This window comes from Pseudorca crassidens, chromosome 1, assembly GCF_039906515.1.
Source record: "Pseudorca crassidens isolate mPseCra1 chromosome 1, mPseCra1.hap1, whole genome shotgun sequence".
Taxonomy (NCBI): Eukaryota; Metazoa; Chordata; class Mammalia; order Artiodactyla; family Delphinidae; genus Pseudorca; species Pseudorca crassidens.
In genome coordinates, this window is record NC_090296.1 from 181,912,371 (window position 1) to 181,927,959 (window position 15,589).

A 15,589-nucleotide genomic window follows, 5' to 3' on the forward strand; every position below is an offset into this window, starting at 1 on the left:
TACCTTCTGAGTCATCGAGGGAAGATTAAATTATGCTCATTCAGCTTCACCCATCAAATGCAGTTATTACCTCCTCATTCCTTGAAAACTGGTTAACTATTTGGTTTACCAGTATATCTGTTTTCACGTTAAAGCTCAGTTCAGAGATTCTACTGGAAAATAACATCAATGAAAATAACCACTGCCAGAGGGGAAAGGAGTTGCGGGGGTGGGGGGTTGAAAAGGGTGAAGGAAATTCAGAGATACAAACCTCCAGGTGTAAAATGAATAAGCCACAGCGATGTAATGTACAGTATAAGGAATATGGCTAATAATATGGTAAAAACTTTGTACGGGGACAGATGGTTACTGGACTTATGGTGATCGTTTCATAATATATGCAGATGTCAGATCACTATGTAGTCTACCTGAAATTAATGTAATGTGGTACATCAACTATATTTCAATAAAAAAAGAAAAGAACCACCTAATTCCCCATCACAGAACTCATTTCTCCCTCCCATCTAGGATTGGTTTTAAGGTTTCTAAACAGGGTTGCCAAGTGAAATACAGAATGTCTAGTTCAATTTGATGCAGATAAATGCATAACTTTTTAGTATAAGTTAGGTCCCGTGCAATATTGGGGACAAACTTATACTAAAAAATTATTTGCTGTTTATTTGAAATTCTGATTTAGTTTGGCAGCCTGTTTCTTGTGTTGTTGTTTTTGTTAGATTATTTGTTCGTTAAATCTAGCAACACTATTTCCAAAGGATCTGAGATGGAGCCAGGCTAATCAGGGCACATCTGAGCTAGCCTACTGTGGACGAACAGAGCTAGATCCTAGCAGCTTATGCAAACCTTGAATTGTTAGTGGAACCTTTCTCCTAATCGTGGCTAAAAGTGAGTCACTGGTTTTCAGTCAAAGGCAAATCAAGGTGCCTCTTCCTTGATCTTGGATGAGGCCGACTTGCAGAAGGAATGCCCTTCTGACTGCACGAGGGCCATGTTGGCAGGATGTGGGCTGGTATCACAAGGCTTGTGGATGCGAGGACTGTGCCCCAGCCAGCTCTGCACTAGAGAAGGGACATTCTTCCGGTAAAGGTTCTGCCCTCCTTACAATATTCAAGTTAATTGTGTTTTTCTCCAAGTGGTAACATCTGGTATATATTACCAGCTAAACATTTTCTTTGCAAAAGCTGGTTTTGAACCGGACAGGTGTGACCACAGTGACCGAAAATGTGACTTCTATTTTTAACACTATAACTTCCAGAGACCCTCAGTAAAATCTTTTTTGTCAATCTTTTTATAATCCCCATTGAATTTATTCTTGGTTTCCAGATCCCAGCCTGGAGCAAACACTGTGGCTGAATTACAGGAAAGGGTGCTTGGGGAAAACGACAACTGCCTTTTATTGTGTTAATAAGCTGATTCATTCAACAAATATTTGCAGAGTAAATACCAAGAATAAAGGGCACAAGGAGTCATAGAAAAGTTTTTAATATGACTTGGTTCACTCCCTCAGAGAACTTAAAACCTGGGGAGGCAAGTAGCAACCCGAAGAACTGAATATGGCCAGTATACATGAGACATGCAGGTGGAGAGCTAGGAAGAGCCCCAGAGAAGGAAAACCATGTCTAGTTGGAGAGATCAGAAAAATTGAATATATAAGGTAAAATTTGAAAAGAGGTCAAGATTTTAAGATAGTGGGAAGGACAAAATGATGGGGAATTCTTTAGTGGAGGGAACAGAATGAGAGAAAGCCCCCAACTACTACCACCACCGAGGTGAGGGAGCCTTCATGGAGGAGGGGCCTTGCAAGGCCATGGTATGGAAGACCTGGCACACTGGGTTGAAAGTACGTGCATAATTTGTAGGTGAGCAGGCACCGAATTTTTTTTTTTTTTTTTTTTTGTGGTACGCGGGCCTCTCCCGTTGCAGAGCACAGGCTCCAGACACGCAGGCTCAGCGGCCATGGCTCACGGGCCCAGCCGCTCCGCGGCATGTCGGATCTTCCCGGACCGGGGCACGAACCCGTGTCCCCTGCATTGGCAGGCGGACTCTCAACCACTGCGCCACCAGGGAAACCCTGCACCGAATTTTTGAGTAAAGAAATGGCATGATCTGAACTGCACAACTCAGGTGGAAAGTATCTGAATAATTCATTCTTAAGTGTCAGCTGGTAACACGGACACAGCCTAATAGTATTAGAAACATGCCTCTCACGATGGTTACATTTTAGGCTGAATTTTGATTTATGCAGAATGGAGTTGTTTCAAAGAAAAACAGATTCTCCTTCCTGGCATGTCCTCAATGGAGATGTACAATTTTGCAAAGAGAATAATTGAAGTGTTGAACATTTTGTTATTAACCCACCAATCAGTTAATCAGTGATGGGTACTCTCCTGCTCAGAAGCTCCTTGGGCTGCTATAGAAGATATAGAAAGATCTATGATGCCATTCATTGCCTTTGAGGAATTTCTAATCTGGTTCTGAACACAGGACTCCCAATCTTAAAACATGGAGAGAACGGCTTAATGCTAAACTCTGTGCTGCTTCCTGTATGGTAGTCATATTTCTGAGAAGGGAGGGTTCAGGATAAAGGATAGAGTCATTTGAGAAGTTTTCAGGAAGAGCCTTAAGCTGGGTTTGAAAGTCTGGGCAGAACTCACCTCTGTCAACAGGAGGATGAGGGGGCAGCAGGAACATTTTGAACAAAGGCAATGATGAGAATTCTCTCTATGGTATGTGGGAAGAAAATGGATTACTGTCAGTAATAGGAAATAAAATTAGATACCTAGGAGGAAGCCAAAATGAGGGTGTTGAAAAACCAGATCGAGACTTTTTATAGTGTCCCATAAATAATGGAGAGCCATGAAAATTTTTCAAAGATCTCTTTTTTTTTATTGTGGTCAAATGTACATAACATAGTTTACCATTCTAACCATTTTTAAGGATACAATTTAGTTGCTTCAGTAATCACATTATTGTGTAACCATCGCCACAATTCATCTTCAGAACTTTTCATTATCCCAAACTGAAACTCTATACCCATGAAACACTAACTCTCCACTCCCCTCCCCCCAGCTTCTGGAACCCACCATTCTACTTTATGTCCTTTTGAATTTGACTCTTCTAGGTACCTCATATCAGTGGAATCATGCAGTATTTGTCCTTTTGTGTCTGGCTTATTTTCCTTAGCAACGGAAGATTTTTGAACATAAGAGTGACATTACAAAAAATTATGAAAAGCGACGCGGGTGTTGTTGATTCAAAACTGGGGCTTGAGAGGGTAGTCAGCAGACTACTTGGCATGTAGCCATGGTATCAAGACGATGCCAAAAGAAATGAAGATCGCAACACTTTTTTTTTTTAACAAAAATATGACAGGATTTGGTAGCAGAACAGGAATGGAAAACGGAAAACGGAAAGACAAGATGACTAGGCAGGAGCTAGCTGATTGGTGGTGATTCCACCCATTAAAGTGCAGAGTTGGATAAAGGGATTTGGTGTCGAGGGGAAAGGACTGTTTCTGTTTGGACTTGGGACATCTGAGTTGACAGTGGGATCGTGCAAAGTTCTCGTGCAGTTTAGAAACGGGGGTGGGGAGGACACCTGGGGGGAGGATGGGCCCCTCCTTCAACGCTCAATCCAAAGGTTTCCCCCACCCCCGGGAGGGGGCCCTCCTACCTCTTCAAGCTGAGCCGAGCACTTTCTTTCTCTTCACCACCTCATCATCTTCTTTTTGCTTTTGTCTTGGCAACTTTCCTGCTGTTGGAATTATTGGTTTACACATCTCCAGCCCCGCATGAACTGAACCTCCATTGGGCAGGGCCTGTACTTGATCTAGAGATAACTTCCGGATACCAAAGGGACCGAACGTCAATACTTTGACCTTAAACTTAGAAGAACTCAAAAAGGGAAGAAATGAATGTTCTTATCAAAGATTTTCTTTACCGGACTGTGAGTGTAGGGCAGGGAGTGTAGAAAGAGGAACGGGGAAGCTCTGGTTTAATGTCAGATGATCCAGACATTTGCAAATCTACATGAATGTGTACTGACCATGATTTTATTCAATATGTTGGATTCTCTTTCTAAGCATGGAGACTTCTAGAAAATCATTTTACATCGCCTATTCCGTTCCCCTCTCTAGATTATCCTTGCTCTGGAATGTTGGGTATGGTGTCCGGACTTATTTCCGACTCCCAGATCACAGCATCCAACCAAGGGGACAGGAACTGGATGCCTGAAAATATCCGCCTGGTGACCAGCCGCTCGGGCTGGGCACTGCCGCCCGCCCCGCACCCGTACGTGAACGAGTGGCTTCAGGTGGACCTGGCGGAGGAGAAGATTGTGCGGGGCGTCATCATTCAGGGGGGCAAACACCGGGAGAACAAGGTGTTCATGAGGAAATTCAAGATCGGGTACAGCAACAACGGCTCGGACTGGAAGATGGTCATGGACGACAGCAAGCGCAAGGCCAAGGTGAGGCCCGGGCGGGGGCGGCGCCGGGAGGGGGCGGGGCGGCGCCGGGAGTGGGGGGCGGTGCCGGGAGGGGGCCCTGCCTCACGGCCTTGACTTGAATCAAGGACCCCGGCTTCTTCCTGTGGAAGAGCTGCTTCTCATTTCCTGAAAGCCGTGGGATCTGCGGGGGCGAGTGATGGAGACAGTAAGATTCTAGGGGAGACAGGAATTCCACGGCTGAGAATCGCGTCGCCGGTCACCTTTCTCTCCCATAGGGAACAGCAGGTGGCTCAGGGGACCGGGAGGTCGTGAGGGTGGGTCCAGGGGGCCACTGCGGTAGGAATTCAGAATCTCTCTGCAGACTCTAGTCTTTCCATGAGCACCCGCCCCCAGGGCCCTTCTGTCACGCATCCCTTAAGTGTATTTTTACATTTAAAAAAATTTTTTTTTATTGAATGAAAAACTCTTTAAATTCTGTAGTGCTTTACAATTTTCAAAAGTTTCATAATTGTGCTGAAATACACATAACAGAAAATTTGCCATCTTAACCTTTTTAAGTGTACAGTTCAGTAGGGTTAAGTACATTCACACCGGTGTGCAAGCCCACCTCCAGAACTTCCTCATCTTGCAAAACAAACTCCACCCCCCATTAAACAATATTTTCACCCCCTCTCCCCCAGCCCCTGACAACCACCATTCCACTTTCTGTTTCTATGCATTTGACTACTCCGGGAGCCTCATGTAAGTGGAATCAGACAATATTTAGCCTTATTTTACTTGGGATGATGTCCTCAAGGGTCATCCATGTCGTAACCTGGGTCCGAATTTCATTCCTTTTTAAAGCTGAATAATATTCTATCGTATGTACAGACCACATGTTGGGTATCTATCCATCCACTGACGGACACTTTCATTGCTTCTAACTCTTGGCCATCATGAATAATGCTTATGTCTATTTCTTATACGTTGGAACCTTTCAAAAAGCAGTTGGCCCTTGAGGATCTAGTGAAAAAGAAATATTCCAACCTTCACCAGAACACGTGGCATGATTTTTTTTTTTTTTAACGCAACAGGTATTCTTTAGTGATTATGTTTTTCTAAGGCTCTTGGTTAAATATATGTGCATTTCCTGAGCACAGAACACCAACTAGGAAAGGACACCCTGAGTATGCTGCATGGCCTAGAAACTGATTTCAGATTAAAATAAGGAAGAGCCCCCAGAAGTTCAGTTCTGCATGCAGAACTATATGTGGGTTCTGTATTCAACTGATGATACTTCTCACGCCTAGCACAATTGGCCTTTCGGTCCCAGTCTTTCCGTCCCTGCTTTGCCAAGGACCTACTCCTTTTATGAAAAGATTTTAGCTCATTAGAGGGAATGGGAGTGTGGGAATATGGCTTCATACAGTCACTGGGGCCAAAGGCTTTGCAGACAATAAACAAAGCCGGGCCACGCAGCCAGCTCCCAGTCGGCCCAGATGTGGAGGCTCTGCAGAGACTGTCCTACGGCTGCACTCCGCACCAGTGGGCGGGCCACCAAGAGGGATGATGCTGTTGGAAATGTAAGAATTCCTCTCCCATCTCATCCCCAGTTAACTTGTGGTTTCTAAAACATTTCCAGTGTCGTGGGTTTTTTTTAATCTATGTGCAGCTACTCTCTTGCTTGTGTCCATTTCATTTTCCCCTTTTATGTCTACCCCTCTTGTTTTGGTAGAAGAAAAAGTAAAATAAACATCAGAAACTGGAGTTCCCCTAAGAGGCGATCTTTTCTGAGGAGTTGTGAGCCCTGTGGCTTTAGCACCAAGTGTGAATATGCTGCAAATCAACAACTTCCCGGAGCCACTGTCGCACGGCAGTGTGAGCTGTTGTGACACTTTCTTCAACATTCGGTTTCTAAGAGGGAAAGGAGACAAATTGCCATAGGCTCTGGATGGGATGCGTCTTATGCTTCCTGGCCTTTAGTATCCAATCCACTCGTCTGCGATCAAGTCTAAAGCTATCACTCCCTTTGTAGGACATCGCATATAGCATTCACAAGAAGCCAGCACACAGCTTTCAATTTTAACGAAAAACTCCATTCAAGATTGGTTGAATGTGTTAGATTTTTTTCCTAAAACATTTCATCCATCATTATCATGTTCTTATGTATTTAAACCATAAAAGTTTCTAAATTGTTTACATGGCATCTGGTCTCTGATTCCTAACATGTCCTTCCCCTGGAATAAAATCTTCAAGATGAAAAAGGAAACTGGTTAAACCTTCCATTTAGGAGCAGTATTTATTTCTAAATTGCACAAAGATAGTTAAAACATACTATATTTTAACTTGCAAATGAAGATTACCTGCTTAGGATGCCAAGTACCTTTTACATATGGTAAAGGGAGCACACTGTTTTGTGTTCTAAAACAGCACTTTGATGGATTTAAAATCCTCTACGCCCTCACCTTACTTCCTACCCTTAAATAGTGCATGATGGACAAGGGACCCCAGAGTCTTTGAATCAACTAGGCTTTTCAGGGGCAAATAGATCTAAATACTCCAAGCCCTCTTCTTCTAAAGCATGATTAGTGAAAGGACACAAAGACATTTTGTAAACAATCCTATGTTAGCAAACTTAGCCCAATTCCATACGGCCCTTCCTTGCTAATATTCTGCCCAGTTCATCACTGACAACGTTTATAATGTATTTACATTGTGCTAATTCTTTGCTCAAGGTAAAAGTAGGAGAAAAGCCTGGGACTCCGTAGATATAAGTGCTTTTCTCCTGAGAATGTTGGAGCTATGTTAACGTACACAGAACTTGCATGTGTAGTAATACTATTTTTACTATAATTAGTATCTTACTGAGAACACTTCATTGGGCCTGACGTTATACGTCAGATTCTCCATTAATGGCAGCAACTGCAGTTCTGTCAAGAATGCAGAGGCCCCCGGTAGTGAATTTACTCTTGAAAATGATAAAAGGAAACTTTAATTGAGAGAGGTGGGTCTGTATTAGCCCTGTGCTTCTAGATTCCTGGAAGATTTTCTGAGTTGGAAAAGGTCAATTAATTTACTTCTAGAACTCAGAAAAAACCTCTAGTTATGTCACAACCTTCCCAATCTAGCTTCTCTTACTTGTGTCACCCATTTGGCCTAGATATTTCCACCACCGAATGATGGCATCTTTGGCTGGTTTGTGATGTTTTGACCCAGGTATTGGGCAGGGTTCCCACTCCTGTTGGATATGGCCACCCACTCAATATGATCTACCAGATTTGGAAGCCCAAATCATAATCCGTTGAAAGAAAAAGCAATGAAACTGAATGTGTGGCCATGGGAATAGACCTCAGTGTCCTAGACTTCAGTGTTGTCATCTATTAAAATGAGGAAATCAGACTAGATTGTTTCTAAGGGCAGTGTGGTGAAGGACGCCAGATAAGACTGGTAGGTCTGAATCCCAAGGTCATGGCAAATTACTTGACCCCTCTGTGCCTTGCCTGTAAAAGAAGGGCAATAATAGAACCTACCTCTTGGAGTTGTCTTGAGGATTAACTGAGTGAATACATTTTAAGCACATGGAACAATGCCTTGCACGAGTAAACATCACATGATGCTTGATATATAAAAGGATACTCCCAGTGATAAGGCAGTTTGATTTTTCTAATCCCCTCCCCTCTTGCCATTCTGGACAGAGTTAGGAATGATGTTGGGAGAAGAGGATACAGAGAGGCTTATCCATTTCTTAAAAGAGAAAACAAACCTAGCCATTGCTCTATTTTCTTATGATTCCACTCAAGGATTTTGACCTTCCTGTCACTGTAAAAAGGAAAACAGAATAATCCAGTGGCAGCAGGGCAATAACGGCCGGGCTCCTGAACGTGTCACAGTGATGTCGAGTTAGGAATGCTCTTCACCAAGAGGTGCCAACTCACTGCAGTGCAACCAGGCATCAGAACATCGCTTAGCGGTCAGGACCCTGTCACTTTCCTGAGATGAGAAAGTCTTTTATCTACAAATGCCTCCAGCTGGTGGTACTGCTTAAGTCAACAGCAGTTCCAATGGATTGGAATAACCCAAGTTCTTGGTTACAGAGAGCTTGAAGTACGTGAAATTTACTATCTCCTCCTCCAGGAATGGAATTCCTCGCTCTTCTAGAGGACGGAGTTTTAGCAAAACCAGGACCCATTCATTTAAGAGAATGTGACAGGAGTCGTTATTGGAAATGTGGTGTCTGTTACAAGCTCTGAAAAATGGCAGGCCCCCTTCCTGAGTTTTCTTCCTCCACTTTTTCAAGGAAGTGGTAAAAGTGTCACTTCTCCCAGGCACATCAGACTGTCATTTAAAAATGTGTCTCATTAAATCCTCAGCTTCTGGTCTAGCCTCAGTGTATCCTCCAGAGTTTCTAAGAAACGACATCTGTCACTTCTTAGAGAAGGTTTGATTGTTTTTTCCCTTCTCATTTAGGAAAGGAATGTCAGCCGTTTACGAACTAGTAGAATGAGGCCCATTTCTCTGCCCTGCTAAGAGTCCTAAAGGAAGGACTTTTCTGCTGAAAGGGAGGTTTTGTTAATACCTGGTGTTCTTCATACTTCACAGTCTTTTGAAGGCAACAACAACTATGACACACCTGAGCTACGGACATTTCCACCCCTTTCCACACGATTCATCAGGATCTACCCCGAGAGAGCCACTCACGGTGGACTAGGGCTACGGATGGAGCTGCTGGGCTGTGAGGTGGAAGGTAAGCACGATTTCCAGAGCCCCCCCTGGTTCCCCAGATGTTTTAGTTCCTTCATCATGCACTTATGCCCCTGACGGTGCTGCTGCAAATTGCCCCATTTCTCCTGGGCGATCCTGTGTCTCCTGTGCCTGCTGGTCCGTAAGGCTCATCACCTGACGCCCTGCACGACTTATTCAGCAAATACGCTACTGACCCTCATTTCTCCCTGTTTCAACAGGAAGACTTGTAGACAAGCAGCCTTCTCCTGTCCCTAAGTGCACTCTGCATCATTCCCAGATCTTCCCCTAGTCCTTTGTCTACCCCCTTGGGATTAGTTTGTCTTCTCATTTGACAATGTTTACTGAGTACAAGTTCTTCCCCAGACACAAAGGGGGCACCAGGAACACAAAGGTCTATAGGACGTGGACCTTACACTCAAGTAGTTCAGCATGGATGGAGGAGGTAGACCAACACACCAGCACTTGCTGCCCCTGGGCTTTGCCCCTAGAAACCGTGCCCATCCTTCAGGACTTGGCCCCGTGCCCTGTCTTCCATAACAGTGCCTTCACATCCTAATTTTTTGTAGGTTGTTTCCATAACGCTCCTCAGATTCTGTGGGGTTGTCTTCTTTGACTTTTTTTTAAAATGATGTATTGTGAAATTCACATAACATAAAATCCTCCATTTTGTTTTTTAAATTATTTTATTTTTATTTTATTTATTTATTTATTTGCGGTACGCGGGCTTCTCACTGCGGTGGCCTCTCCCACTGCGGAGCACAGGCTCCGGACGCGCAGGCTCAGCAGCCATGGCTCACGGGCCCAGCCGCTCCGCGGCATGTGGGATCCTCCCGGAACGGGGCACGAACCCATGTCCCCTGCATCGGCAGGCGGACTCTCAACCACTGCGCCACCAGGGAAGCCCTTAATTATTTTATTTTATTTTGTTGTCGTTGTTGTATTTTGGCCGCACCTCGTGGCATGTAGGATGGTCCCTGACCAGGGATCAAACCCAGGCCCCCGCAGTGAAAGCTCCGAATCCTAACCACTAGGCCACCAGGGAATTCCCTAAAATCCACCACTTTAAAGTAAACAATTCAGTGGCATTTAGTACATTGACAATTATTTATGCAACCAACACCTCTATCTAGTTCCAAAACGTTTCCATCGCTTCGAAGTGAAACCCCCTACCCATTAAGCAGTCCCCCTCCCTCAACCCCGGCGACCACAGATTCCATGACCTTCTTAGTGTTGTTCAGAGGTCCGTGTCTGGTCCAAGTTGGCATCTGCAGTGTTGACTACCATCCCATACTAGCAGGAAGCAGCATTTGACAGGCTGAAACATCAAGACGTTATCTTGGATGAATTTTTGTTGGTTTTTTTGTTTTGTTTTGTTTTGGCTTGGTTTTGGGGTTTTTTTGGCCACGCTGTGAGGCTTTAGGGATCTTAGTTCCCCGACCAGGGATTGAATCCGCACCCCCTGCAGTGGAAGCACAGAGCCCTAACCATTAAACCACCAGGGAAGTCCCCTGCATGAATTTCTTAGGCTGCTGCAGAGAAACAAAACTTTACATGAGATAATTATATATATAATGTACAGTGAGGTCTGTTTAAAGATAGACTTAGGTTATCATAGGAAGGTCATATCAAGGACAAATTCACTTCTCACACTGACCTCAGAACTGCACTCTCCTCTGCATTTTTTCACATAATGAATGAGATGAATGTTTGAAAAAATATGATGGTTGCGTAGTGTACTATTTAATGCTTTTGTGCATTGGAATTCCCATCTGCCTTCAATTTGGGCATAAACGAGTAACCTTATACCAACTTTTTCATCCCCATAAAGGTCTTTCTCTAGGTTAGTGCAAAGAATGGCTATTGTTGGTACCCAGATGTTAATCCGTTGAGCATATGCTCAGAGTTGTTTGGAAGGATGCCTCTTAAATATCACCTTCTTGGGATTTCATAACTATTTGTGTTTTGAGCTACCCAAATATAATTACATTCCTGAGCACATTAAATATCATAAAACATTTCTTACACACTAAAGAATCTTAAGCTATAAATCACCATCCTAGTGAATAATTCATAGCTGCTTTCCTATGTGTTTATCGAAAAGCAGGCCATTATCGCCGATTCTTTATTAGGTAGTTGTTTCCATATCTGTAGTTATGTCCCAGGACCTCTGAATCATCTAGTCACTGTCAACACAGACCAAGAATGACCATGTGCCAGGACTTTGGCAAAGATGCCAAGAAAAAGAAGGGATGGGCAGACTGAACCACCTGCAGACACATTCGTTCAGTGTGCTGAGCAATGTGGTTGCCTGGAAAAGGGCGTCTGCTGCTCCGATGCAGGACTTTAGCCCCAATTCTGGGAAGCGACATTGATTTAGAAGGTGGAATGAATGGATGGTTGAAAAGACTGAGCCTGGTGGCAGTTTGCCAGTGTCAACTCTGTGGTGAGGTAGCAATGGTGGTGAAGGGGTTTGCTGCAGATGTTTGCAGGCACTCACCGAGGTGGGGAAGTTGCCCCGAGCCACACGAGGAGCCAGCACCCAGGGAAAGTGTTGTCAAAGCTGTTTAACACAGTTGGTGAAAGGGAGTGTTTTTCTTCTCCCTTAAAACGATTAACAGGCCCTTATTAAATACTGACTTTGTACCTTGTGCTACAGGAGATACCCAAAGATAGAGAAAGAGGGTGATGTGCAGCCCAGCCATCTCGGAGTCTCCATCTTATTTGGGGCTAGCTCTTATGTTTAAGAAACAGTTAGAGAACCACAGAAGATAAAAGATTTTCAAGTAGTAAAACTGGGACATCACTTTTTACTTTTTTCAATTTAATCCCCGTACTACCCTGGTCCACTTCCAGTGCAAAACTCCTCCTTTCTAAATACCATAAGGAATGTGGAAAAACCAGCAAGATGAATAGAGAGTTTGAAAGTGGCACGTTACCAAGAGCAAAGGCAGCTTAGCAAAGGCAAGCATCTGGATTGCCAAAGAGGACTCCATTGATTCAGTGTTAGCAATAAGCAGAACCCAGAATACGTGTGTATGCATTTTACAGTCTAGTTTGTACCCCTAAACGGTGTGAGCATTACCTGTACGTGGCGATTTCCTAATTATTACTGGTGTGTGTTTGGGGCAGTTGAGGAAGTTGAAACTAGCTATGTTTCTACATTTATTATAACTCTGCTCAGGCCTTTAGCACAATAACAAACAGGGTCAAATTTTTGTTGAGAAAGCAGCAGTTACCAGCACATTCCAATTGGCCAGAAGCTGTTAGAGAACAGGCCCCCACTCCCAGCATCTTGTCTGGTTTTCAGACATCAAGAGAACTGTCCATTATCTCAAGTCATGTAAAGTGAAATGTAATGCCGAAAACTGTAAGATATTAAACAGATTGCAAAAATGAGTAACAGGCTGGAAAAGAAAAATAGACGGAACTAAATTTAAAGAACTTCAAAAGCAGTCTTTGATTAATGTTGGCTACTTTTCAACTACAAACTCAAAGCTATGGGAATACCTGCCAGCAGTGGAATGTAGTCCTCTGGGAGTTAAGGTAAAATGACCCCAGGGAACTCCCAGACACCTGCCTGGGCTCACAATCTGAGAAGCTTACTTAGAGGGAAATGGAGTTGCTCTTTAAAAAATAAAGAAATAAAGAACAATATTGTACTAAAAATGAATGCTGAGACTCACTTTTGGGGAAAATTTTACAAGATAAACTTAGTAAATACCAAGAATATAAAGGAATTCTTGACAAGTCAGTCCTCTAGCACCTTGAAAATGAAAGGAAAAACAGTTCAAGCCAAATCTCTATCATCAAAGTTCCCAACTTCAGGGTCATGAATAAATAACCAGTGAGAATACAAGAACTTTACAGAAAAAGGATGTGTATGTAGATAACAATGTATAAAATGCTAAGGCAGCCAATTCTACGAAGGAGATACAGATCAAATACCAAAACAAAGCAGTCCCCAACGCATTCTGCAAACTCTGAGTATATTTCGCTCCTGAAAGAGAGGCAAACCACGCTCCCAGTCTTCTAACCACAGATTAGAGTTTTCTGCAAAAGCATTAGCAGGATCAACAGCCGGGGGCTGGAGAATACATTTCAGAGGTGTGAGAAAATAATCTTTGGATCTTGTTTCAGCACCTACAGCTGGACCGACCACTCCCAATGGGAACCTGGTGGATGAATGTGATGACGACCAGGCCAACTGCCACAGCGGAACAGGTGATGACTTCCAGCTCACAGGTGCAGAAACCATCTTCATCCCATTGCTGTACCATCTCAGTTCATGTTGTAGTCGAGACCCGCTAATTAACGTCTGTTTGTGTTTGCGGAAATCCTCACGGCGGCAGGCGGGAGGGAGCCTTGCCAAAACACGTGCATCTTCATTTCCTCATGTTGTCGTGTAAACAAATTGTCCTTCACAGCCACAGCCATTCGAGCGATAATGTTAGCCATTTTCAGAGCCAAAGGCTAGGATTGTCTTCATTGGATAAGAATTCCTCCATGGCTAAATGGAACATAAACTGATTCTCATCTTTGACCTCCACCCCCTTCCGAGATGACATGTGCACCACCCGTACATAACCACACGCTGGAGAACGTTTCTTTTCAGTTTCTAACCGGGATCAAATTTTTTGAGTGGATCCTTTAACCAACTAATTAATGAAATCAAGCTTATATTTGAAAGGCAGCTTTGAAGCTAGGATTTTGCGAATCATGTTACATTAGAATTTACAAGGGCAGAATTTGTTGTTATTTGACATCACCACTAGCAGATAGATCAGGGATGGTGTGTGCCACGTGCCTCACCAACTTATTTAGAGGATTACTCCATGATATTCTAAAACTCTAAAAGCTAGAAAGCGACCTTCTCTTCTACTTGGACTGGCAGAGGAAACATTAAGCAAGTGGGGAAATGGGACGCCACCATTTGGAAACTGGCCAAAGCACTAGAATTATCACCCTATTGCTGCCAAAGGTACCATGGGGCCTTTACTGCTACCCAGATCAAAACACAGTTTCTTACAGCATCTGACTCTCATTTTACATTAAACACGAGCCCGTGGATGCAGGTCTGTATTTTTACCCAAAAGGGATTCAGGAGAGCCCACGTAATTCATTTTCATGGGCGAAACTGAAGACGTTACCATGTAACTTCACAATAGTGCCACGTTATTAGCTAACGCATTAATGTAAAATGTGGAAGGAAATGTCCCAGATTTCCAATTACTTCAAAAGCTCTCTTCTGAAGGAGGAAGACTGCTCTGCACCCTGAGATGGAATAAGGGGTAAAATCTAGCTCAGAAGTTTAGTACCATGAACTGAGTTTACATTTAAATCCTACCTCCTAAGGTTCTCTGCCTCCAAATTTCCAGGATAATTGCTTACAGTCGAATGGCCAATAAATGTCACGTGGCTATGGGCTTTTGAAAACAAATCTTGTATATAAGTAGTTGCAAGCCACAAAAATTACTCTAATTAATGCAGAGGGCTTTTCTTTGTAAGATGTCAAGCTCCAGCTAAAAAGCTTATACGGCTGATGTTAAAACAGAGTACCAGTCTGGTGAAACAGGTCCTGCAGAACCTTCCCAAGGTCGCCTGTGAACACTCTGCAAACCTCAGGCTTTTTGCAAACCCGGTCACACGTCCCATCCGTAGTGAAAATCCTCATATAAAGGAACGTCTGCCGTCATCACAGACTCCCCTGTTCAATTACCCTCTTGAGGAGAGGTTCTTTCCTTTATAAACCCTAAAGTGGTCAGTTAATATTGATTAGAGACAAAGCCTCAGATTTATTCCTTGTGTCAGAACAACCAACCTTCTCATTTGTGCATCGGCTCATGACTGAATCAATTGAAACCTAAGCCTTTGAATGAAATAGGGTGAGTCTGTTAGCCTGGAGCAAATTGTGTATGGCCCCGAGTTGCAAACCACAGAAAATGGGTCATTTTGACTGGAAACACTGACAGTCCTTTATAAGTACAAGGCGATAGTTTATCTACAGCATTTAAAATCATTTATTGGGTAGATAGAAAAAAATCCATTCTAGTTTTTTGGTTTTTTTTTTTTACATATTACCCTGGCGAAAAAAGTCATTTTCTCAGGCCAGCACGTTTGTTTCAATAATTTGATCTATACGTGCATATATTAAGAACTTCCGGGGGTGCTGCGAAGGCTCACTCTGTTGCCCCAACAAGAAGAGGTGATCTAAGAAGACATCCTCATGCTTTGTATTCATTTACTGCATGACGGCCCATTTGTCCTTTTTTAAAAGCTTATTTTGCTCTATGAAGCTCTGTGTTAGTCTTTTCTGAAGAGGGGCGGGCTGACATTTGCCGGCGTTTGCAAGCAGCCCAGCCTGCCCCTACCTAACCCACTATCTTTTCACAGGTGAGCATCTCACCTCCTGGGCTCACACACAAGT

General features: G+C 43.5%; 1 protein-coding gene across 8 annotated transcripts in view; it reads left to right on the forward strand.

Annotated features, from left to right (window-relative positions):
- The window catches only part of NRP1 (neuropilin 1), a 142,071-nt gene that overhangs the window by 103,361 nt on the left and 23,121 nt on the right, over positions 1-15,589 (forward strand). For 6 of the 8 annotated variants that reach the window (XM_067702423.1, XM_067702413.1, XM_067702439.1 and 3 more), the window contains 3 exons: positions 4,133-4,464; positions 9,022-9,166; positions 13,303-13,407. In XM_067702423.1, coding sequence (XP_067558524.1) covers positions 4,133-4,464; positions 9,022-9,166; positions 13,303-13,407 — 582 coding nt within the window. The remainder of the gene's footprint in view (positions 1-4,132; positions 4,465-9,021; positions 9,167-13,302; positions 13,408-15,589) is intronic. The other 2 variants (XM_067702457.1, XM_067702466.1) reach the window with 1 other exon arrangement.